This window comes from Corythoichthys intestinalis, chromosome 6, assembly GCF_030265065.1.
Source record: "Corythoichthys intestinalis isolate RoL2023-P3 chromosome 6, ASM3026506v1, whole genome shotgun sequence".
NCBI classification, from domain to species: domain Eukaryota; kingdom Metazoa; phylum Chordata; class Actinopteri; order Syngnathiformes; family Syngnathidae; genus Corythoichthys; species Corythoichthys intestinalis.
This window is the reverse complement of record NC_080400.1, coordinates 32,421,161-32,446,723: the sequence shown is the minus strand read 5'-3', so window position 1 is coordinate 32,446,723 and position 25,563 is coordinate 32,421,161. Positions and strand designations below refer to the sequence as shown.

The following is a 25,563-nucleotide window of genomic DNA, read 5'->3' as shown; positions in this document are numbered from 1 at the left end:
TTTGCTGCCCCCGCGGCCCGACCCCAGACTAAGTGGAAGTTAATGGATGGATGGATGGATTATCTGTTTATATTTTACAAATGTGATGTAGTATTCATTTATATTGTATATTTTATGTTGTTTAACTTTAGTTCCTATGTGAATATTAGTTCCTACTTGTTTTGTTGTGGTAGGAGGGTTTTGTATTGAACACGGGGGCGTGTTGGTTATTATTATAGCAGAGAAGACGGCAGTAAATCAACAAAGACAAGTCAACTGTGCCCCGATCTACCACTCAAGAGATCTGATAGACTCAAAAAGTGGGTTACGATTGCATATTAGTTTGAAAATCGACCGGATCCACCGTATTTTTACACGAGTGACTTCCGTTCTGCCCGATCCTCGCTAGTAGTATTGACGCAGGAGGGCCGCGTCTCGCGTCAAATAATAAACTCTGCCGTTCTTTTCGCGTGCGTTGTCGCGGCGAAGAAAGATCCACGGATCCAGCAAAAGCAAATCTTTTCATTTTCTCTATTTTTCTCTATTTTCCACGAATTTTCCTTTCCTGTCTTTACTACTGACTCTCCTTTTATTTAGAACTTTAGTGTAGTCAACCCTGGTTCCACCAGATGGAGCCACCTAAGAGTTGGCCTCTAATGATCCACTAATGGGGGATGGAAGCCAGGTGTGTCTGTGAGCAATGTTATATAGGTAAGGGGAACCAGGTGTGTCTGTAAGCACCCAAACAACAGAGTACAGACGTTGCTGGTAAGTTGCAGTTTGCTTTCTAATTCCAAATTATGAATGATCAGGCTACTAGAATAAGCCTTTGTGAATGTAAAAATGAGACAGCTATGAGTTTAGAAGCTGGACAGCTGTATATGTGAATGTTTCAATTTAGGTGTTAATCAATGTAGGTGTTAGAGTGGCCTGAGAGGCTGCCCTTTGTAAGCATTTTCTGTTAGAATTTGAATTTGTTTAGCAAAGCATGAATATATTTCAGCTTGTAAGTTAAAATATTGACAAGTCACTTCATGTTAAAATAGGCTTGACTGAATGAATTATTATCATTGATGATGATTAATTAAATAAGTAGATTAAGTAATCATTTGGTCTAGTTTAAGATAAGTTAGAAATTGTTTATGTTCATGACACCGATGTTTGATTATTCTGTAAATATTTCACTGTAAATAGTACACAAACATTTTCACTCTTTTTACTGTTTACTTTTTCTCAAGGTTTTCAACCGGCTTTTCTCCTTCTCAATATTCAAACGAATAAAAAATTGGAAGAAGCCGAGTTGGCCTCGCGTCATATGTGCTCGCCGTCCCATCAAGCGGGACAAACGTTTAAAAGAGCTTGACATGCGTCGCGTTGAGCCGCTTCTGGGACGCGTCTAACACGCGGCCGCACTGCGACTGGTGTGCATTGGCTGATTGACTTTAACGCTCGCGTTTCACTGCATTCTCGCGGCGGCCACGGTGTTGCGCCGTTGACGTTTCTGGGTTATACTGTCCTACCGTGTTGGTCCTCATTATAGTAGAGAAGACAGAGTAAATATAATCTACACAAAGAAACTGTAACCCGATCGACTCACAGCCTCAAAAAGTAAGGGTTACATTGCGTCAGAAACTTGTTCGGTATGCCTCCGTTCCGAACCGAGCACCCCGTACCGAAACGTTTCAATACAAATACAGTACATGTACCGATCCACCCTTAATTTCTAGTGAAACTCATGCTCCCCAATGATTAATCAGACGTCAAAATAATTGTTATTTATTGTCAATAGACCCATATACGCGGCAGTCCTACACTGAACCTTAACTTACGTTAAAACTAGCACAAATAAAAGAAAAACGTTTTGCTGGCCTATTGTTAACAGAATTAAAAAAAAAAAAAACACCTAAACGGAAGTGAAGGAATTTCTGAAAATTATTGGAATCACAACAAAATGTCTACTTCACGCTTCATAGATTTGGAAAGCTTACAATGATTTCAAGTCTGTTTTTATTTGAATGTGTCCATCGAACGAGACATTGTTTTTTCAATGCAGACAGTGGAGCACGGGGCCGTTGGAAGGCATTGAAGGCAGAGTGCCGAAGGATGCCAGAGCTAACGGAGGAGCTACTGGCCACGCTGCTACAAAAAATACAAACCATCAACGACAAACGACAAAAATTCACACAATTGCTGCAGCAGCTGCAAGCCAAGGTATGCACACACTAGGAGTGGGAATTTAGGTGCTATTGGTTCCCATTTGTCAGTGAATTAAAAAAAAAAAACATAGAAAAAAATTTATATTAATTGATTCTGTGGTTGATCCAAATTAGTGCAAGGAAAGAAATGGTTTTCACGCATGTTTAGTGTGGACAAAAATAAAGAGGGTGTGGGGAACAGCAAAATTGATCTATTTAACTATGAATTCAATTATAATTTTTATGAGAATAACCCTTTCATGTGTTTTTTTAAGCCTTAGGGCCCAAGTACACCAGATGCATGATCGTTGCGGTTCCGGTCCGACTCCGGTAAAAAATAGCGCCGGAGCCAATCCGTTCCCATTATATCCTATTGTTCGATGTATACCGGCCGCGTCAGTGCTCCGGATTGACTGCGAACCATCTCCGGCGTGCCGCATGCCCGCCGGATGGTATAGGCTATTTTCTATTTTTGCCGGACACGCATCCGACAAAATGGGCGGAGCTGGGCCTGGATGTAACAGCCCAGTTGCATATTCACGGTTTAAAAACCAGCGAACATGGACGAAGAACGTTTCATCATGGAGGTGGAAAGTCACAAAGTGATATACAATGCAGCAGATCATTATTATAAGGACAGCATTAAAAGCGAAGCTGCAAGGTGTCCTATTATGTGTGTTTTTCTGGCAAGGATATCAAACACACGACGTGCTGACAACTTTGAGTAGGGGGGGGAAAAAAAAAAAGGCAGCGTATCTGGAAGTGGTTCCACCGCAGAAATTCTCGTGCCCGGCGCACACATAATGTCAGTTTGTATACAGAGTCGAGGGGGGAAAGTACGAAAGAGAATAGAGACACCTACAAGTTTCGACCTGGTGGTCTATTTGAGACGTTTCTCTTTCTTTCCTACATTTTACTTGACTTTTCATAGAAAAACCAACAGTTTGCGCTGGGCACAGGAATCTGCAGTGTTGAGTAGGCATGTGCCGGTATGAGATTTTCACGGTACGATAACCGTGAGCAAAAATACCGCGGTTTCATGGTATCACAGTATTGCAATTATAGCTCCAAAATTTTGAGATGTATGGGTTTAAAAAAAAAATTTAAAAAAAATTCCATTGAACAGGATTTTTTTTCAAAACATATTTGCAAATAGGAACATGAATATAATGTGAAAATAAATAAACAAAAAATAACATATTTTGTATAAAATTAAAATAAATAGAACCTAGATTATACCCACAGCCACAGCTCAAGTTGCTCAATATTAGAGTAAGAACAAAATAATTGCTATAAAGAGTAAAAAGACTTCTAAATAAAATTAAAAATATATACTGTATGACTTTTTTTAAGGGGGAAGCTAAAGTGAAGTTTCGCCATTTTCAGCCACTGTGTCAACTCTAGTCTACATGATGCCATGCCTTTGTGTTAAAAAGAACAAAGAATTCATAAGTTAATAAGTTAGTTGAAAATGTATAAGTTAGTTTTATAAATTAGTTGAAACCTTTCCTCAACAATATTTACATTTTATCTAAAAAAAAAAAAAAGTGAGGAGTGAGACCTCCTTTTCTCAATTAGCGATCTTTGACGCGATTCCCCCCCCCCCCCCCCCCCCCCCCCCTTCATTCAAGCTTGTCTCTCACTCAGCGGCTGTGAGACATAAAACCACAACGAAGCTGCTCTCCCAGCTTAGCCTAGGCTAACATTCGTCTTTGTAAGTTATAGTTAGTTTGTATATTGAATTTGAAAGGAAAATGTGCGTTTTGTTTTTGGCGAACTTTTTAATGGTGCTACTGCTATCCTGTTGAACCTAATCACACGTGGAAAAATACAATTGTACAACGTTTTAAATGTATTCATTTGTATATTTCACCTCGATTTGAGTGCTCAATAAATTGAAGAAAAGTACGCCTTGTGTTTGAAGGATTCGTTTGTGGGTTTGCTGGCTGTTTAGCAGACTAGCATCACTGACACTCAAGGCAACAAACGGGAAGGGGTGAGCGCTGCCGCACCAAGCCACTTCGGCTGCATTTTGGCACATGAAAAATAGCGAATACCGTACTAAGGTATGACTGAAAATTTTAGTGGTTTTGAAACCGCGACGTTTTCACACCATGGTAAACCGTGAAACCGGTAACCGGCACGTGTCTAGTGTTGAGACACCAATTCCAAGTACGGTACGCTGTTTTTTAGCTCGTGTAGTATATAATTCGCTATCCATTTTATAAATATTGCAGATTATTTAACAGTTGTTTATAACAGCTCTGAGATGTTATGTGCCATAAATTTTAAATGTGCACAAAGATATAAACCCACCGACACAACCAAGGGCATAATAGGGCCTCCCACACACACATACACACACACACACACGGAGCCCTGATCTCAACATGATGCAGTCAATCTGGAATAGGGAATGGGACGTACTACGTCATTGTTTGGACCCGCCTCCATGCTGGCAATATAATTCACTTCCGGGCCGGCAGAGTCAATGCGGATTGTAACGTGTGGTAGTGCTAAGCTAACTCTTTCGGTGTTTTAGAAAGAAAATATGGGTGCTTATTGTTGCGTTACCGGGTGCAACAGCGTCTCCTACGACAAAAAAAGGGGTTAGGAAAAATGGACTCACTTTTCACCGTTTTCCTGCATGGAGGACCAAATATCAGATCACGAAGGTACGACGGATGGCTGGATTGCAGCGGTTCGTCGGAAAAGCATTTCTTATGATATTTCTGCTGGAATGAGAGTGTATTCCCCTCATCTCTACTCTTGTAAGTTGAACGATTTATCCGTTTTGGTTTCAATACGTTTTTTGTTTTTGTTTTTTTCTTTACTGTTGTGTAAATCTGCCTCGGTAGCAATGCTAACCTACTCCTCCTCATCACCTACCTGTTGTGTTACTAGGAAAACCTGCATATGAAATGCTGACAACACATCCCGATTGGTCACCATATCTCTTCTTGGGTTATTCTGAGGTCAAGCGCACCACATCGGAGCGTTGAGAGGTTGGAAAGGCGAAGAGTGCACGCTGAAACTTCAGTTTGCTCTGCTCTTACAAACACGATCCCAAGTGTTATGAAAAGTCAATAAAATATGAATACCAAAACATGACTTGAACAACTTCTTGACAAACTGTAACTGCTTGTTGTTTACTTCAGGTCTTCATAATAAACAGGTGTAATAATTACAAAGTCAGGTGACTTAATTTTGTTATTCTATTTGGAATATGCATTGACAATTTTTGGACAGTGTTGTAGACAAGAACTGGGACTGATAAGTTGCAATAGATTTATTTCAAGTAATGCAATTTCTCCAATACGATATTTGAATTGACAGTTTAAAATCTTTAAATTAGTGCAAACAAGGCCCACCCTCTGACGGTGGCAGCAAATATTATATAATTATAAGTAATACACAAATACAAGATCACAATAAACGTGTCTTTGTCAAAGCAGTTTAAAACACTATTTACTGGCCTTGGGTAAATTGCCAGACAGGATAAATATGTGCTTTAAAGTTCTTGCATTTCCATTTTAAGTATTGCAAGTACTAGTCTCCAACACAGTATTTGAACTGACAGTTTAAAATCATTTTAGTACAAAATGGCCCACACTCTGGCAGGGGGCAGCAAATATTATAATACATAATACATTATAAAAAGCTATATACTATATAAATACAAGATCACAACAAAACCTGTATTTTTCAAAGCAGTTAAAAAACATCCAGTGGCCTTAGGTAAATAAAGGTGTATAAATATGTACTTTACAGTTCTTGCATTTCTATTTTAGGTATTGCAACTTTTCCAACACTATTTGAATTGACAGTCTAAAGTCTACATAAGTGCAAATAAGAATATTATAATTTAAAAATAATAATAGAATATATAAATTCAACATTACAATGAAAGGTGTCTTTGTCAAAGTGGTTAAAAAAAAAAAAAAAAAAAAAAACGTCACTGGCCATAGTTAAATAGCCAGGCAGAATAAATATGTGCATTAAAGTTCTTGCATTTTCACAAGTTAAAAGCCCGCAGTTCATCGACGAGAAGGGCAGACCCAGATGGCGTCTGCTGCAGGGGCTTGTTTGAGTCCGACACAGGACAAATGGAACCACTCCATTGAACAAATTTTCTTTGTCAAATGATCCAAGAAGAGAGATGGTGACCAATCGGGATGTGTTGTCAGCAGGTTTACCTAGGAACACAACAGGTAGGGGAGTCGTAGTAGGCGAGCATTGCTACCGAGGCAGATTTACACAACGGTGTAAAAAAACAAAAACGTATTGAAACCAAAAGTGGATAAATCGTTCAACTTACAAGAGTAGAGATGACAGGAACACACTCTCATTCCAGCAGAAATATGATCATAAGAAATGCTTTTCCGACGAACCGCTGCAATCCAGCCATCCGTCGTACCTTCGTGATCTGATATTTGGTCCTCCATGCAGGAAAACGGTGAAAAGTGAGTCCATTTTTCCTCACCCCTTTTTTTGTCGTAGGAGACGCTGTTGCACCCGGTAACGCAACAATAAAGCACCCATATTTTCTTTCTAAAACACCGAAAGAGTTAGCTTAGCACTATCACACGTTACAATCCGCATTGACTCTGCCGGCCCGGAAGTGAATTATATTGCCAGCATGGAGGCGGGTCCAAACAATGACGTAGTACGTCCCATTCCCTATTAAGAGACAGACATAACTAAAATATCAATATGCAAAGAAAAAATGTGCTCTGTCTGCTTCTCTGATGAGTATAGATGCCGTGTGTTTTTCGTTGTTTTAAATGGCACATTATAGCGCGCGATCACGCGAACGCTCAAGAGGGAACGGAGTTGGCGGACTGCAGCCGTTCGCAGCCAGTATGATTTGCCTGTTTTTGACGTACTGCGCAGTCAACACTGAGCCGGACCGGAACCGCAACGATCATGCATCTGGTGTACTTGGGCCCATACAGGGCAGTCATGTAACTCATGTTGGCTGCCATTGTAGGGCGCTAGACGTCCAATCAATTTTGACTGGGATGGACGTTCATTTGCCCATTCGATGAACATTCACAGATAGTCCTCGTAGTTTAAATGAACATTTAAATGGACGTCCATCGCTGTCAATGCCATGCAATGAGTAAAATACTCTGGGGGGGGGGGGGGGGGACTACTGCTACTTTAGAGTTTAACTTGGGACCGTAACTAATTTATCTTTGATTAAATAACTTATTAAAAAATATAATTTTAATAATATTTAAAATACAATAATAATTAATAATTTAAAAAATGGTAATAATAATTGCTAATATTTTTGTTTAATAACAAAGTGTTTTCCCTTGGATACGGTTAAAGGTCTTAAAGCAACACTAGGTAACTTTTCAGTTTTGGTCGATTTTAGCGACGCAGGTGGACAAAGGCGGTAGTGTTCGCCTTAAGCACGCCAGCAAGTGAAAACCCAATGTTTATTTTTGAGTATCATTTAACTCATTTGTACCTGAAATGTATAAATACGTTCTATTTTTAAATGCTTCATTGTCCCAAAAACGTATTTTTACATCCTTTGCGTTTTTTTTTTTTTTTTTTTTTTTTTTACAAGAAGAATCTAGAGCTTGCGATCTATCTGAGAAACAAAAAACAAGGCTCCAAACCCATTTTAAAGCAATAAAACTGGCCACTGGAGGGCAGTAGCGCATTTTGTAAAGACCCGCAACCTGATTCAACAGCAATGAAAGGCCGGGCAGTACAGTCGGAGCGCTGGCGGCAGTATGCCAGGCGGCGGACGACCGAACAAAACAACCGAGAGGACACCTGGAATGCCAGACGCTGGACGACGGAGCAAAATGACTGAGACCACCGTGCAGCGGGCTCGCCAAGCAGACCCCGCAGAGATTAAAAAATATTCCATCTTTGTGAGACAGACAACAATGAGGGAAAAGTTTACACAGTAGACGCGGTGACAACGGCGTCATCTCAGCGATAACAGGCGTCATCTCTCAGTAGTCATGTGTAAACAAATTGTTACTTTGCTATCAAAAGCTCTATTTGTCTTGTTCATTATGATATTTTGTAAAAGGAAAACATTCAGATGTTTGGGATGTAACTAATGCAAAAAATGGCTGTGTTAAAGTTATGTTTGAAATGTATGCGTTTACAAAAAGCTCATTTTGTCTGTTTTTTCATCAGAAATTGGAAAATTGCTTAAACTAAGCTATTTTCTAATGCTGATTTCTAAAGAATGGAAAAAGATATGAACTTACTTTTTTTTCCTGCTAAAAGAAGAGAGTCTAATCTTTCATTTGGTGGGTTCCATGTTTACATAGCAATAGAACAGAATTTTCTGTGGGCCTTGCAAAATCAGTCAAAATCCAGAAAAACGGCCAGGAGCGAAGGGCCTTGCTCTGGTGAAAATGTTTGGGAGTGAATGAGTTAATTGAGGTGGCCTTCCTGGTCTTTTTTTTTTTTTTTCTTTGCTCTCCTCTGACAAAACTTTTGCACTTCCATCTTTGCAGAATTTGTGCGAAAGCGTTCGCATCAACTTCTGTCTTTATAACAAATATGGAAAGAGGGAAGTGATGTATGATGTAAAGCAGTCAGCACATTTATAGTTTTTATGTGTGGCAGGGTTCCTGCCACCCTCCTCCAAGTTAATTAGTGCCGGTAAAAAAAAAAAAAATCCCCCCTAAAGATATAAAAGAGGTGTCTTTCAACTAGTTGTCAGTCAACATATCATCACAAAGGTTATGAAAATATTTTATAAAGGCTGTAAAGTTATGTAGTGTTGCTTTAAATGTCAACTTTTGAATAGCTGTCCACTGTAGTGACCACTTTTCTTAAATGACATTCAGATTTTGCATTAATACAATATCGTCCAGGTGCACACACATAGACAACGTTGTGTGTGTATTTCAGAAGCAGCAGAGTGAGGACATGCAGACACATGTGGAAAAGAAACTTAAAGCATTGCAGACATGTGATGGTCAGCTAAATCGTCTGAGGGCGCAGCTGGGGGCGGAGATTGGGCGTGTTGATGGCTGGCAGTGTTCCAAAGAGGCGTGAGTGTTATAAGGTCACGAGAAAAGAGTCACTAAAAGTAATCAGAGCGGTAACGTCAGCTTCCAGATATACGCAGCGGCCGTCCGCGAGGTGGCACACGTCAACCTGCTGTCCTTTAACGAAACGGAGGTGACCCTAGAGTTGAAGCCACGCCTTCTCGCCAACACAAATCCGCTGTCCAATCAGCTGGAGCCGCTGAAGCTATCAGTCATCTGGAGCCCAGACGACCGTTTCACTCTCGAGGTTGATCCGGTAAACATTTTTATAATAAATAACATACGATATAACATATCCCATAACAATCACACAATCCTATTTTAGGGATTATACTGTGAGTAAATGTCGACTTGTGAGCATGAATTCCTGTCATGTTATCAGGCGAGGTCGGCGTCGCAGATACCGGAAGACGCGTCGGGGCGCTGCACCGAACTCAGTGCCGTCCTGCTGGACGCGGTACACAACTACGTGGGACAGGCTGACCTCTTGGCTGAGATCCAGAGCCTGAGAACCAGGTAAACTAAGCCCAGCAGCCCTGTCCATCTTCCGTGGCCTCACATTGACACTCCTGCTTCCTTATCTAGCTTTGCTATCGACTGGCATCCCGCTCAGCGTTTGCTGGTGTACCTCAAGTCTGCGTCAATTCTGTGCCACCTGGAGGTGCAGGAAGGATACCCCGACAGCGGAGCCGTGCATCTGCGAGGTGTACAAAGAGACGGAATACCACTGAACATCGACACACTGCAGGTATGATGCTCAGTCATTATGAGCATCAATTATTAGCACCGATCTTGCCACAGCCATTCAGAGCCATTTTTAGCAGCAATTTTCAGCCATAACCATTAGGATCAACAGCAACTCTACAACAGCAACAGCAATATATTTTTTTCCTCCCACTCCTTCTTTTTCAGCCTCTAAATCCTGACGGCAGCCTCACTCAATGGCTCATCTTTCTGTCCACCAATCCTCTCATTTGATGGAGAAGACTTTCTAATTTTTAACTATCTTTCTGACAAGTTAAAAAAATAAAGAAAGAAATGTAAAGAAACAGGCATTGCTTTTGAATTTTGGCACAACTGAATGATTTATTAGGCGAGGAAAGTTTATATTCATTTTTCTGACGGAAATGTCCCTGGCTGTAGCAGTGCAGCTTTCCTTGATTTCTTGGTTACAAACATTACATACAGCACAACCTTTTTTTCGACTGGGCAGTGATATTGTGATGACAATTGGGGAGTGAAGCAATATAACGTTTTAAATGTGTAGTTCAGTTTCTAGCTAATTTATGTTGTAGAACATAATTCATGGGTCATGCTGGCACAAAAGGGCACATTTCAGGGCTCAAAATACTGCTGTGCATCATGAACTTTCAATCTGTATTTGCATTACTCCAAGAACCATATTCTTAAAGCCATTCTGTTTTGCCCGCATGTTGAGCAATTCAAAATTCCTCAAAGCAATCTAAACTCATCCTCGTGAACTATTGAGTAGTGCTGTTTATGATTAAGCCAATTGTAAGATGAATGATGATCCCCAACCATTGAACCGTAAAATACGGTAGGTTGATGATTGAATAACAACAAAATCTGATGGTTTTAAATAATGTTCATACTTCATATGTTCTCATTTTACAGACATTCCTCAATCATGTGAGGTGTCCTTTTATAGCCCAAAAAAGTGTCTTTGCAGCGACTCCTCACCTAACAGTTTTGAATGAGTTGCCTCGCGAAGTAAGGGACCTGTGGCAGGAATTCAGAGAATTCCATCTGTCCCAGTGGTGTGATGTGTCCGGTTGCCCTTTGAATGCCATTGTGCAATGTTGAAGTGCTGGACCAGAAGCAACCTTCAGACTGTGGGTGAGGATCATTCTCATTCTATTTGAATTGTATTGGAAAGTGGTGAACTATTTTTACTTGGATAGCAAGTACAGAATTTTAAAATGTTAATCAAAGCATCACCTGAGGAGTATTAAATGTTTTACATGGCAACAGTTTGGGCTTGCTAACCCAACCGTTAGACATATTTCATAATGAAACATAGGGCACATAGTCACCCCCCCCAATTTAATTCATATTAAATACACAAGTATTGCCAGCCATTTTTATCTTTGCTGCTGTAAAAGTATTTCCCCATTCGGGGACTAACAAAGGCTCATTGACTTTTGTTCCATTCACAACTGTGAATAAAGTGAAGGTGCTGTTTCCTCCTTGTTCCTGTTCAGATTTGAGCAATTCCCGGTATGATTATGAACGTCATTCATACTTTCTTGAGGTTTGGGGAGTTTATCTTCTGTTTATTAAGACACAATGACCATTTATACAATTACAGTCTATCACTTTAAAAATAACTTGCTCTGAATGACTGTCTCTATACAGTAATCAAAAAACATCTTGGTTTCTGGTTTCCTGCTGGGTGGCAAATTCCGCTTAGTGAAACTAAAACGTCAGATGGAAAATGACACATAGGGGTAAAAAAACAGCTGTTTAAAAAAAAAAAAATCATAGTATTTATTACATAATATCAATTAAATAACATTATGGCACCCATTATAAAATAGAAAGAAAATACATTTCAGGTGTGCAAGTTGATCTACCTCATATAAATAGCATTTCATAAGCTTATTAGAATATTCTGTTCTTGGTTTCAGTGGAACCTCTCAAGTCACTAAGGTTTCAAATGAGAAATTCAAGCCTTGTTTGTTTTAATCAACATTCCACATTGGATCTGAGAGTTTCCACTGCACTTCTTCAGTTGAATCGACAATATTAATACATTGTTAAAATAATATCATAAAACCCGTCTAAGAATGATTGGTTGCCATGACAACACGTAGGTTTCTATGACAGCATTACGCTCATGCACACAGTCGATCATAAAGTACATCAGACGTGTGCAAACTGGCCAATCAGCTTTGATGCTGAGTCCAACCGAAAGAGAAGGAAAAAAAGTGCCTAGTTGTCACATCCGTCTGCCGTCAATCAAATTCAACTCACATTTTGTCTTTCAAAAATCCTTATCGTCCGACAGAGGCCGTCTGTTGTCGCTTGTTGGTGATTGGGTCTCCTCATAAGGGGGCGGGGGATTATCAAAGCTGGATTGGTCGCCGGGCGGTTCACGGGCCAGCAGGAGTTGGATGGGTCCCGGAACGGGTGAGTGGGAAGAGGGAAGGGGTTGACCCCAGCTGCCATACATCGCCTCCTCGTAGGAGGGCAGCGAGACAGGAAGTCCCTCAGCCATCAGGTCCAGCTGGTCTGAGGACCGGCGCCTACTGGAGATGTGACATAAACGGGTCGTCTGAGAAAGATCGTGTGACATCCTCGTAATTTCTGTACTGTATGATGTGGCATGCAACAAGTTATCCATCTCATGTGAGTGACATGACAGACACCATTTGACACAAGTCAGAATGCATGTTTTGTGACACGTGTTGAGACATGCAGCCTGGGATGCATCATGTGACACCAAGTGAAAATCCATTTCAGACATGCATCTGACACACCAACTTTGACACGTGAGAGAATGGCAAACATGACTTCATGTGTCACTTGTATTACATGGCACACATTTGTCAAGTTACATACAACGTGACCTGCTGTACATGATTTTACACATGTAACATTACATCACACGAATGTAATGTAACAGGTCACCATGTGTATCATTTGTTACATCAAGTAGTGTTTCATGATGTCATGTGACACAGGTCATGTGGTCACATAGAAAACATAACATGAAAGATGTAACGCAGTGGCGGAACAAATGTGAACACAGGGTCCAGATACGATGAGCATAAACAGGATCCCTGAGGGGATTGTCTCTGTGGGGTGCCAGTGGACAATTATTCGTGGGCCCCTCAATACGATGGTCCAGTGTGTCTATGGGGTGTGCAGGTGGAAATTTTTGCGGGCCCACAACCCTCCCCACGCCCATCCACACCCACTTTACGCCCGCAAACCGGGCGCCTTTGAGGCCCGGGTGCAGTCACACCCTCTGCACCCCTCTAGATTCCACCCCTGAAGAGACGTCTAAACATTGTGACACATGACATGCACCATCTGAAACATGATGGCATACAGTGGGGCAAATAAGTATTTAGTCAACCACTAATTGTGCAAGTTCTCCCACTTGAAAATATTAGAGAGGCCTGTAATTGTGAACATGGGTAAACCTCAACCATGAGAGACAGAATGTGGAAAGAAAACCCAGAAAATCACATTGTTTGATTTTTAAAGAATTTTTTTGCAAATCATGGTGGAAAATAAGTATTTGGTCTATACCAAAAGTTCATCTCAATACTTTGTTATGTACCCTTTGTTGGCAATATCGGAGGCCAAACGTTTCCTGTAACTCGTCACAAGCTTTTCACACACTGTTGCTGGTATTTTGGCCCATTCCTCTATGCAGATCTCCTCTAGAGCAGTGATGTTTTGGGGCTGTCGTTGGGCAACACGGACTTTCAACTCCCTCCACAGATTTTCTATGGGGTTGAGATCTGGAGACTGGCTAGGCCACTCCAGGACCTTGAAATGCTTCTTATGAAGCCACTCCTTTGTTGCCCTGGCTGTGTGTTTAGGATCATTGTCATGCTGAAAGACCCAGCCACGTCTCATCTTCAATGCCCTTGCTGATGGAAGGAGATTTTCAGTCAAAATCTCTCGATATATGGCCCCATTCATTCTTTCCTTTACACAGATCAGTCGTCCTGGTCCCTTAGCAGAAAAACAGCCCCAAAGCATGATGTTTCCACCCCCATGCTTCATAGTGGGTATGGTGAAATTCAGTATTCTTTCTCCTCCAAACACGAGAACCTGTGTTTCTACCAAAAAGTTCTATTTTGGTTTCATCTGACCATAACACATTCTCCCAGTCCTCTTCTGGATCATCCAAATGCTCTCTAGCGAACCACAGACGGGCCTGGACGTGTACTGGCTTCAGCACGGGGACACGTCTGGCCGTGCAGGATTTGAGTCCCTGGCGGCGCATTGTGTTATTGATAGTAGCCTTTGTTACTGTGGTCCCAGCTCTCTGTAGGTCATTCACTAGGTCCTCCCGTGTGGTTCAGGGATTTTTGCTCACCGTTCTTGTTATCATTTTGACGCCACAGGGTGAGATCTTGCATGGAGCCCCAGTTCGAGGGAGATTATCAGTGGTCTTGTATGTCTTCCATTTTCTAATAATTGCTCCCATAGTTGATTTCTTTACACCAAGAGTTAAGAGTTACAGAAAACATTTGGCCTCCGTTATTGCCAACAAAGGGTACATAACAAAGTATTGAGATGAACTTTTGGTATTGACCAAATATTTATTTTCCACCATGATTTGCAAATAAATTATTTAAAAATCAAACAATGTGATTTTCTGTTTTTCCACATTGTCTCTCTGAGGTTTACCCATGTTGACAATTACAGGCCTCTCTAATCTTTTCAAGTAGGAGAACTTGCACAATTGGTGGTTGAATAAATACTTATTTGCCCCACTGTATGTATAATGTGACGTAATCTGAAAGAAATGTTAAGTGTTATAACAGATGTTGCAGTGCTGGCCAAAGGTATTGTCACCCCTGCAAATCTGTCAGATCATGCTCAATTTCTCCTTCAAAATGATTGCAATTAAAAATGCTTTAGTAGTAATATTTTCATTTATTTTGCTTCAAATAAAAGAAAACACAACAGAGAATGAAATTTTTTTAAAAAATATTTTACACAAAAGTCCAAACATGGGCCGGGCAAAAGTATTGGCACCCTCAGCCTAATACTTTGTAGCACAACCTTTAGACAAAATAACTGTGAACAACCGCTTTCGGTATCCATCAATGAGTTTCTTACAATGCTCTGCTGGAATTTTAGACCATTATTCTTTGGCCAACTGCTCCAGGTCTCTGAGATTTGAAGGGTGCCTTCTCCAAAGTGCCATTTTCAGATCTCTCCACAGGTGTTCTATGGGATTCAGGTCTGGACTCATTGCTGGCTACTGTGAGAAGTCTCTAATGCTTTCTCTCAAACCATTTTCTAGTGCTTTTTTAAGTGTGTTTTGGGTGGTCGTCCTGCTGGAAGACCCATGACCTTTGAGGGAAACCCAGCTTTCTCACGCTGGGCCCTACATTATGCTGCAAAATTTGTTGGTAGTCTTCAGATTTCATAATGCCATGCACACATTCAAGCAGTCCAGTGCCAGAGGTAGCTAAGCAACCCCAAAACATCAGGGAACCTCTGCCATGTTTGACTGTGTGGACCGTGTTATTTTCTTTGAAGGCCTCTTTTTTTTTCCCTCTGTAAACTCTATGTTGATGCCTTTTCCCAAAAAGCTCTACTTATGTCTCATCTGACCAGAGAATATTCTTCCAACAACGTTTTTAGCTTTCTCAGGTTAATTTTTGACAAACTCCAGCCTGGCTTTTATATGTCTCTTGGTCAGAAGTGGGGTCGTCCTGGGTATTTTACCATAGAGTCCCTTTTCATTCAGATGGCGACGGATAGTACGGGTTGACACTGTTGTACCCTTGGACTGTAGGACAGCTTGAACTTGTTTGGATGTTAGTCGAGGTTCTCTTTCCACCATCCGCACAATCTTTCGTTGAAATCTCTCGTAAATTTTTCTTTTCCGTCCACATCTAGGGAGGTTCGCCACAGTGCCATGGGCTTTACACTTATTGATGACACTGCGCACGGTAGACACAAACATTCAGGTCTTTGGAGATGGACTTGTAGCCTTGAGAATGCCCATGCTTCATCATAATTTTACTTCTCAAGTTCTCAGACAGTTCTTTGGTCTTTTTTTATTTTCTCCATGCTCAATGTGGTATACACAAGGACACAGGACAGAGGTTCATTTAACTTTAATCCATTTTAACTGGCTGCAAGTGTGATTTAGTTATTGCCACCACCTGTTATGTGCCACTGGTAAGTAATAGTGGTGTCAACAATAATCGATGCGGCGATGCATCCCGATGCGGTGCATGGACGATTCGATTCCATGCGGGCAACAAGTCGAATCGATTCAGCGCATTTTAAAATATATAAGTACGTTCAAAAATCTTCCCTCCCAATTCCGGTGATGCAACGGATTTGGTTTCCCCATTTGTATTATTATTCTCATGTTTCATTTTTTTCACACACGCATAACTCTGGTCAAGTTTCCCACCAACCTCGTGGAAGCCAAAATGTCTCCAGATGTCTGCTTTCAATGTCTTAGGTACATCAATAATCTTTTTCGCTCCCTCTTTCTCCGCTTCAGCCATTGTTATGCTATGTCCTATCTCTTAGAGGTTAGATCTTGTGCCCAAAATGTTAAGCATTCACGTTCGGGTTGGGCCGCCGCGCCGACTAATAAATAAAAATTAAAAAAAGGTATAAAACTGAGAGCAGGCTCTCTGTATTGTGCATTTGCTTGTGCACGCACATGAACGCCGAACGTTTTTCTTCTTCTCCTCCCGCTGTGGCACTTGCGATTCGTTGCGAAAGACTTTTATTTATGCACATAAAGGCAACACAAATGTGATCCTTTTGAATCTTCTCTGTGTGTCTGCAAAACCGCATGTTTTTTTTTTTTTTTTTAATATTAAACTTTCCTGGCACTATTTCGTTGTGTAAATGCTTTTATAATGATCATAAAAATATGTAGACTATTTAAACATTAAGAAAACTTGCATTTTTTTCTACCAACTAAGAATTCGTTACGAAGGACAATTTTATTTGTGCACACAAAGGCAACAGAAATGTGATCCTTTTGAATCTTCTGTGTCTGCAAAACCTATTTTTTTTTTTTTTTTTAAACTTTCCCAGCGTTATTTCGTTGTGTCAATGCTTCTATAATGATCATAAAAATATGTAGACTATTTAAACATTAAGTTTTTTCTGCCAACTTGAAGAAATGAAAATAAATTGCTGCTGCTGCGTTTTTTTTTTCCGCGTCACTCCAACAAAAAAAAAAAAGATCTGTTTTTTCGGGCTGTTAGTTAATTGATGGGGCTCAGGCCGGGTCGGGCTTCAATACCAGCGGGCCGTGTCGGGTCGGGCTGGATTTTTTAGGCGCGATCTAACCTCTATTGCACATATATAGTGGGCTAGGCCTACATTATACTTTTTTTCTACATTGCAATTTAGTTGATGTTTTGTTTGCAACTGAACTGATCCCTGGATTGATATTGCGATAAAGATGCTGCTGCACTACAATATTTTCTTTGTCGTTTTCTTTAATATTTACTTGAAATTTTTTATTGATGGGTCGTTGTGACTAAAATACAGTGACTGATATTACTGATTTTGCACAGGAGTTCAGATGTTGCACTGTGTGAAAGGCTGCTTCTGTGTGTAAAAAAAAAAAAAAGAGAGAGAGAGAGAGAAAGCCCTGGTCTCATTCAAAGCACTAATTAAATGCTGTGAGGTTTTTTTTTTTTAATATATACATATATATGTGTATATATATGAAACTATTTTCATTTGACTTCAACCAGGAGTGACACAAGAGCCAATAAAAAGTTGTTTATTGTCTGACCGCTTGTGTTGCCTCATGATTCACGAAAAATATGCTTTGCTTTAGAATTTTAATGCATCCCAGGCTTTAATGCATCGTGATGCATTGCCAAATCGAATCGTGACCCTCTGAATCGAATCGAATAGAATCGTGGCCCTCCGAATCGTAATCTAATTGAATCGTGAGGGCAGTGCATGCACACCTCTAGTAAGTAACTGGTGCTGTTAATTACACATGTTGTATTAAAGAAGCATCACATGATTTTTCATAGGATGCCAATACTTTTGTCCGGCCCATTTTTTGAGTTTTGTGTAAAATGAAAATGATTTAATTTTTTTTCCATTGTCTTTTGCGTTTTTTCATTGCAAGCAAAATAAATGAGCATTATCTGACAGAATTGCAGGGGTGCCAATACTTTTGGCCAGCACTGTATGTGATGTGTAAGATATAGACATTATGTGACAGATCATGTGATGTATGAATCACACATGTCAGTGACAGCTGGATCCTAACCTGTCTGATTGGCAAGGGCAGAGGCGGGACTTGACCACCAAGCAGGCGGTGGTGGTGAGCAGGAATATGGACACGCCCACAGCCGTCGTGGCTACGTTGGGCATGGAAAAGTCTGCCCCGCTGTTGCCGTTGACACGACCACCCCCTGTGGAAGGAGACCAATCGTAAGGTTTCAAACGGACAGGGTTAGGGTTTAAAACTAGGGTTTGAACTCTATTTGGGGCTTCAGACAAGTATTAGTGTTTCAAATTATGGGTTTAAACCTATTAGAGACTCCTGAGTTCTGGCCCCAGCACAGCAGAACATCAAGGGTAAAAGTGGACACGTTTTTATGTCCATGTGTGGTTAGTTGGCTGCTTCCTGTGTTGAGCTTCTTGCTTATTTGCTGGTTTCTTTTACTTCCTCTTATGATCTCTTGCTTCCTGTTAGCAGAACCACACAGAAGATATGGCACTAAAACTACAAAAAATCAGGTTAATAGGTCAAACTGAAAGACATGCCTCCCTTATTGACATTTTTTTTTTAAGCTGTAGAGAGCAAAATTGAAGACGAGCTCTTGTTCATGTCTCAGTTATATCTCTGAGAAATGAATCGTCAACAATCGAGACCAGAGTGGTTTTCTCAAACTTGTCTTGTGAGAAGTCTCACAGTGAGCATTACATGAGAAGGTCTTGAGAAATAGTTCTACTGGCACGATTTCCCAATAAAGTCTAACAGCTGTCTCCTTTCAAGATCTCACGATGAAGCAACTATGAGATCTTGTGTTGATCTTAAATGCGTCTCAATTTGATCTCCTTACTTGGACTCACTATCTCAGTCATGTCTCAGTGAAAGAGATGGATGGGCAAAGTATTTTATTTCTTAAACTTGCCTCAAAGCTGCCTCTTTTCCTAATCTCGCCAAGCAACCATAAATTGTGCCAGTTACTCTTATTCCTCAATTTGATCTCCTTCCAGTCTGTAGTTTTTATTATTTATTATTTTGGGTTCTCAAGATTATTTCATTGTAAGAAAGAGTAGTTTCTACTCTGACATGTCCAATCATATCTTAATTTATCTCGTGCCAAAATCTGAGAAACTAAGATGATCGGGCAAATAAATTAATATATCTGGTTTATTTGGTTCATATGGTTCAATTTAAAAATTAGAAATGTGACCGAAAATTCGGCGCCGAAAACTACCGGCCGAATATAGCAAATGCATTATCAGTTGTCGGGTTTGAAGACTGAAAGTTCACCACCAAATAGTGTGTAGAACCTTAGTCCTCTTGTGATGACATAATAAAAAAATGGCAAGAAGCAACACGCTAGCTGACTCTGTCTCGCTCAAAGGAATATATAAATTATTAAATGTAGGAAATAAATTTGCTTCATAGCTGCTACACACTTTCTGAAGTTGCTTTCCATTGCTCTCCCGCGTCACATGGAGTACAGCGCATCTGAGCCCGTGCATGGCTCTTTGGTAGAGTGGTCGTTCCCCAACTCAGAGTTTGTGAGTTTGGTTCTCCGTCCTGATGAACTCGTCTAGGCATCCTTGCTCCTGTTGCTGCGTCACCAGTAGGTAGATAAGGATATACTGTCAAGGATGCTATCCGAGTATATCTCCATTTTCAATTATGAGAATTTCTTTTCCCGAATATTGCTCAAATCTGGTTTTCTCAAATCAATCTCCTTTGTCTCAATGATGTCTTTGCTCATTTTGACTCATCCCTTGCTCTTAAGGTTATTCTTACGAGCACAAACTCGGCAAAAAAAATAAGCAGAGAAAGATAAATTTGAGATGATCAAATTGGTCTCTCGAGACGAGATTAAGCAACAGATGAGCGGCAATTTTTTGCTAAGGGGGGTTTCAAATCTATGTTGCGGTTTCAAAGGAGAGTTTATGGGTTGACTCTCATCACCATACCTGAATGGGCCCTAGTTTGGCCTTTAAAGGCTAAAGTTAAGTTTCACCTGAAACGCAGGACAGGGTTCTTGCACTCATTTAAGTCATATTAAATGCTCTTTAAGACATTTTTCAGCCCTTAAAAATATAATTTAAGAACAAAAAATGCCACAACAATTTCTGATGAAGAAATTGAAATGTTTTTCATTATAACAGGTGGTTTTCTCCTCTCGTGTGCGACTCTACGGCTTTGACCGCCATTGTCAATGACGAAAAGGTCTTTTTGCAGACTTTGCACTCTGGGTAGGAACATCTATGTACCTCACCTTGTGATATTATATGCAATACACACAATAACGATCTCACGATATGGCGGTACAGCAATTATCGATACATGGGTCAGAAGCTCATCCTAGGATATTCTACAAAACAACTAATAAACAGAAGAACAAGCTCTTTTCATCGTTCTGCCGTGAACTGGAATGAGTACCACTAGCAGACGTCCATTCCATTTGAAGTGGAATGAATGAATGTTGACTCGCTGTCATCCCTCCCATTTCATACGGATTGGGCGTCTATGGCTGTCAGTGGCAGCCAATGAGTACTTTTTGGGGCATTTCACATCATTTTCTGTTGATTTTCGGTCAATTCCTTTTCCTGTTGAGGCAGAGTACCACGATATATCACCTTTTCGATGCGTTGTCACATCCCTACTCTGCGCCGGGCAGTGTTGTTATTTTCAATACGGGCCAACCATCTCTTGAATAAACCATCTTCCATTCATTTATGATCAAATTTACTCGTCCCCATCTCTGTATATTCCCGCTCACCTCTACAACCACGAATAACCAGGAAATGGAGTCATTTTACGAACAACATACCGTATAATATCTATTAATCCCAAACTCTCGTATTTAGTGCACGGCCATTAATAAAACAAATACACACCATTAGCAGTTTTACGGCGGACTACAGCGATTTCCCTGGCATTAAATGCATCTTTTGGAAATTTAATACCTATTGTAATTTTCCAATACATTTAAGAAAATTCAAAACCTTGATTATCCGGATTTTAAATTTTAGACTTTTTAAGGACCTGCGGAAACCCAGCATTATTTCACCCTGAATCTCCAGACCAGCTAGGTCAAAAAGCTTTAGCAGCAGTCGCTCACAAATGTGGAACCAAAAGTCCTACGCATTTTAGCATTGAGTATCTGTGTTGATAAAATAAAACTGGAGAGCGTTTGGAGGCACACGCCCTAAATCACATTTTGGCAGCACGCAGAGCACGAGCACATTTTATGTCAAGGCCTGTGAGATACGTAGGTATACCTCAAGTATCGGAAATTTTCACAGGTTTGCTCAATCCAAGCCGATCCGTACTGGATCAGATCGGCCCCATGACTAGTTCGAGTTTTAAAATACAATTTCAAGTCAGGGTTGGAGTTTTAAGTTTGTGTTATGGCTGCAAATTAACATTTATTTTGGTTTCAGTGTACAAACAATTTGAAATTTGTTTGGGGAAAAAAACATTGCGACAAAATGTAGTATAAAATACAGTTATGTGATAGAGTGCGCCATGGGTGGCAAAGCTGCACTGAGGTATCACGTGACCTAACGAGAGTGAAACTGCACCAGCGTTAACATCCGGAAGGACTGAAACAAGAAGTTAAAACTAGACAGAAAGTAGGTCAGCAAGTTTAGATCTTCATTCGTGAAATGAAAAGCTTCAAATGTGCTCACATTTGTCATTGGCGAGTCATCAAATTTGAGCCCATACTCTTCCCACGCACAATCAGTCATATGTCCTGGACGAGTTAGTCTGTGAAGGACACCTTAAAATGGCCAACATCTAGTGAACCCGTTGCAGAATTTTATCTATTTATTCTGGCACGGCTTTTTCAGATCTGCATTTCATGTAGAGTTAAACTGGCTTCAGGGGCTAAAACTACACACGCCTGGCTTAGAGATGAGTTTTCTAAAATTTACTAAATCAGAACACTTCTTTGACGTACACCTGCAGATGGCCACATTCAACTTTATCTGAACACTCACCTCTAATGCGAACGCAGGCAGGAATAGGCGGCTTCCAACTGCCATGATGGCACGAGGACACAGGAGACTTGGCAATGTGATAGCCATCCTCGCAGAACAGATGCACAGAACTCTTGTGGGGGAAACCTCGGCAGGGGGATGGCTCACAGCGGAAGCCTCCATGTTCGGGCACCAGAGGGTGCGTGCAGTTGATTAATCGGACTGTAGAGCGTGCGGCGACGTTGGAAAAAGGGGAAAGAAGATAAATCTACTTTATTTCCCAGCAGTCCCTCAACTGAATGAATATATGGATGTAAGATCTTTTTTTGTCCAACCAAATTAAAGTTTAAATGTTTAGCCTTGTCAGTCTTCAGCAAAGCTGGCACATGTAACCTAAACTATATTGGTAACGTGGAATGTTTTTATAAAAAAAAAAATACATTTCAAATTTAATAATATTGGAAGTCACCTTATATCATTAACCACAGTTTGAACATTAATGTGTTTGTATATAGGAAAACTGTACTTTAATACTTATTCAATAAAAATGTATTCCATTTAAATTGGAGAGTCGACAGGTTGAATGCAAATGTAGTTTAAAGTTGAATACAATAGAACCGTACTTGACAAATGTATTTTGCAGGATTTTAAAAATGTGTGGTTACCGGCAAAGAGCTGTGGTAAGAAGGTCAAGAGGATGATGATTATGCGTCCACATGGCCAAGGAGACAACAGTGATGCAGACATTCAACTTCCTGTGGAGTACAAGTCAGTTTTGAGCAGCCATGTTGTAAGGACGTCTTCAACAAATCTTTATTTCTTGAATCCTACATTTAGCTTTTAAGGCTCGCAAACAAAGAATATTAATGATCACTTGACAAACACCGTAACCTCAAGTTCCTTCTTCATAGTTTCTATATGTGTGTATTGCACATATAATACACACACAATATCTACAGACCTAGAAACGCATAGTATATGCATGAAAGGATTGTGTTTAGTATATACTTTGAATATACAGTTTATACATTTGCATGAGTATATACTGTAAATGCAGTTTTTAAAATAAAACGTTGGAAAATTAACCACAGATATTCAGGTGTTGCTTCGCATTTCAGAATTAACCAAAACAAAAATACTTGTTTAGGAAAAAAAAAAAAAAAAAAAGCATACTCATGTAACAAAAAAAAGCATAGTCATGAAAAAGCCCTTTTTCTTCCCTACTGAGAGTTTACCAAAATATTTGAGCATTTACTTTGTATTCTGCATGCCTGTATTGTGTATATGGCGGAAAACACAGACAAGACTGAAAAAGCGGTTTCTGCTCTTGCACTCCTCTTTAAAAGAAACTGCTATATTTTAAGCCAACACAACTGACGTGTTTGATAGAACAATGTGTCTATATTTTGCCATAGCAGATTCAAGGCGCATGAAGCCTTTTTTTAATTAACTATTTTTAATTTGGCAGTTTTGCCCTGAAAACCCCCATTTACAGACGTTGCGCAACCGCTTTTGTTTCAACCCAGTCATTAAAAGAAGGTAAGTAATTTTATTATTCAAAATGTCATTTTTAGCTTAGAATCATTAATTGATGTCTATTATTTCGTAAAAAAAAAAAAAGACTTGAAAAAATTATTCTTTCGTATATTTTATACTTTTAAACAAATTACGTCACAATGAAAAAAAAGTGTCTGTAAATAAGTCATGGATATCTACCTAATAATTATGGCTTAATTTTATTTATTTATTTATTTTTTTTCTTACTGTCACATTTTCCCCAATATGTTAGATGACAAATAATCGATCCAAACAAAGAAAAATTGAAAAAAATGTTTATAAGGGTAAATATATGAAAAAGAACATCTCGACCACTCCTTGATGTCTGCGATTTCTGCTTCGCGACCCTTGTTATATTACCATGTTTCACCCATAAAATCCCCCAAAAATCCAGCTGTGGCCATTCACCTCTATGTCTTGACACTCGACGATACATCCTACATGGAGTTTTGGGATTGAAACAAGGTAAGTACGCGATAATATCTCGTTAAAATCATGGCATCTTTAATTCTGCTCTCGCGTGCTCGCGCCTCCAATTAGGGTTTTGCTGTTAACTTTTATTTTTTTTTAAATGCCCTTCCGTTCAAAACTTTTCTTCCCCCAGAAAATTGAGATTTTAAGCTTTCCAATGATGTATCACACATGCATATCGGACAATTTTGAAATTTGGCCAAATTGGGGGTCTCAGAGCAGAACTTCAAGTCACCTGAGTGTTTTCTGCCATATGCATATTTATGAATACTGTATAGTTCTTTGATTTCTCTTTACATGTGCATATACACCTTATATTCACTGTATACATTGCATATGTACTGTATGTTACAGTACATTGAGCATGTGTATTTCAGAGTAAAAATGGAAACGCACGTTTGTACTATACAATACATGTGTATTGCATATGTACATTTACTATATAAAGTCATGAAATACCATACATTACAGAGTATGCTTAAAATACTAAAATGTATGTATGTGTGCATACGTGTGTGTGTGTGGGGGGGGGGGTCCACTTTTCGTGAGAGTGTGTAACGTGTAAATACATTTGTGTTGTGTGTGTTGTCATGTCAACAGAAAGGACAATTGTGTGAGGTCAACTCATCTCACTTAAACACACACTGGGCTGCTATGCGTGGGTGTGCAGCATGTTAGTCACCGAGAATATGACAACTTGTACTGGAACCGAAGAATTTATGCTTTCATCTAAAAATGTATATATTTATTAAAGAGTTTTTTTTTTTTTTTTTTTTTTTTAGTTACAATAAGATGAAAAATATATAATTAAAATACTTTAGGGTGTTCACCTTTTATCATGGGGACCTATTGTCCCCGGAAATTCTTCAACAATATCAAACATCAAGCATTATTTTTTCCTAACTAATTTGTCATTAACATTAACATGACAAATAAATAAACCTGAAATCATTGATGTGGAACATAAATGTTCCATCTTTCTGCTTATGTCATTAGTGTCCGAGTGTCACCTTTAGGACGAGTTAATTGAACCATAATGATCTCACCTGGAGGAGGCGGAGAGGTGATGAAAATAAATCCGACAACCTCCGCTCACTGCTTGGCAACAAGTGGCTTATTTTCCTGTTAGTTGACGGCTACTTCGCTCCTTGGCTGCGCTCTCGCCTCTATTGCTGTTCTAGGATCAGCTCTCAAGTCAACACAAACGGCGGCTCTGATTGGCTGCGGGCGAGTAGCCATAGACAAAACACCGGCGGCCATCTTAAAGCAGTGAATTTCTCTGGTGAGTGACTTCCTGTGATTAAAAAGTTTAAAAACTGCTGAAAATTGAGCAATTATTTGTTATTTCAATGGACACGCTCCATTGATTACGATATTATCGAATGATACTGGCGCAAAGAGGCCAAGAAGTGATTACGGCCGTC

The 25,563-nt window shown here is 39.9% G+C and overlaps 2 protein-coding genes and 1 long non-coding RNA gene across 5 annotated transcripts in view; 1 reads left to right on the top strand and 2 right to left on the bottom strand.

Moving 5' to 3' along the window:
• Window positions 1-10,281, top strand: part of si:dkey-225f5.4 (uncharacterized) — a 19,278-nt gene extending 8,997 nt beyond the window's left edge. For both annotated transcript variants that reach the window (XM_057838260.1, XM_057838261.1), the window contains exons 4-9: window positions 2,033-2,190; window positions 9,069-9,211; window positions 9,272-9,464; window positions 9,591-9,724; window positions 9,794-9,956; window positions 10,121-10,281. In XM_057838260.1, the coding sequence (XP_057694243.1) occupies window positions 2,033-2,190; window positions 9,069-9,211; window positions 9,272-9,464; window positions 9,591-9,724; window positions 9,794-9,956; window positions 10,121-10,186 (857 nt within the window). In that variant the 3' untranslated portion in view covers window positions 10,187-10,281. The remainder of the gene's footprint in view (window positions 1-2,032; window positions 2,191-9,068; window positions 9,212-9,271; window positions 9,465-9,590; window positions 9,725-9,793; window positions 9,957-10,120) is intronic.
• On the bottom strand, window positions 6,090-6,896 carry LOC130917159 (uncharacterized). Its single transcript, XR_009063425.1, has 2 exons — window positions 6,493-6,896; window positions 6,090-6,370 (listed from the first exon to the last, which is right to left on the bottom strand). It is a non-coding gene; the product is annotated as an uncharacterized LOC130917159 (long non-coding RNA).
• On the bottom strand, window positions 7,756-25,563 carry zgc:152863 (uncharacterized protein LOC562658 homolog). 2 transcript variants are annotated; one of them, XM_057838263.1, is made up of 5 exons: window positions 25,186-25,563; window positions 22,777-22,866; window positions 22,133-22,333; window positions 18,195-18,339; window positions 7,756-12,474 (listed from the first exon to the last, which is right to left on the bottom strand). In XM_057838263.1, exons 2-5 carry the CDS (start codon window positions 22,856-22,858, stop codon window positions 12,213-12,215), a joined length of 690 nt encoding a protein of 229 aa, XP_057694246.1. In that variant the 5' UTR covers window positions 22,859-22,866; window positions 25,186-25,563; the 3' UTR covers window positions 7,756-12,212. The 2 variants fall into 2 exon arrangements, with proteins under 2 accessions (XP_057694246.1, XP_057694245.1); XM_057838262.1 differs by having other exon boundaries at window positions 7,762-12,477; window positions 25,186-25,559.

Coding starts and splice junctions, on each gene's coding strand:
- zgc:152863 (XM_057838262.1), bottom strand. CDS start 22,858: ATGTCTGCATCACTGTTGTCTCCTTGGCCATGTGGACGCATAATCATC. Junction 18,340..22,132: donor TGCCTGCGTTCGCATTAGAG/GTGAGTGTTCAG, acceptor CTCCTTCCACAG/GGGGTGGTCGTGTCAACGGC. Junction 12,478..18,194: donor TGCCCTTGCCAATCAGACAG/GTTAGGATCCAG, acceptor TCACATCTCCAG/TAGGCGCCGGTCCTCAGACC.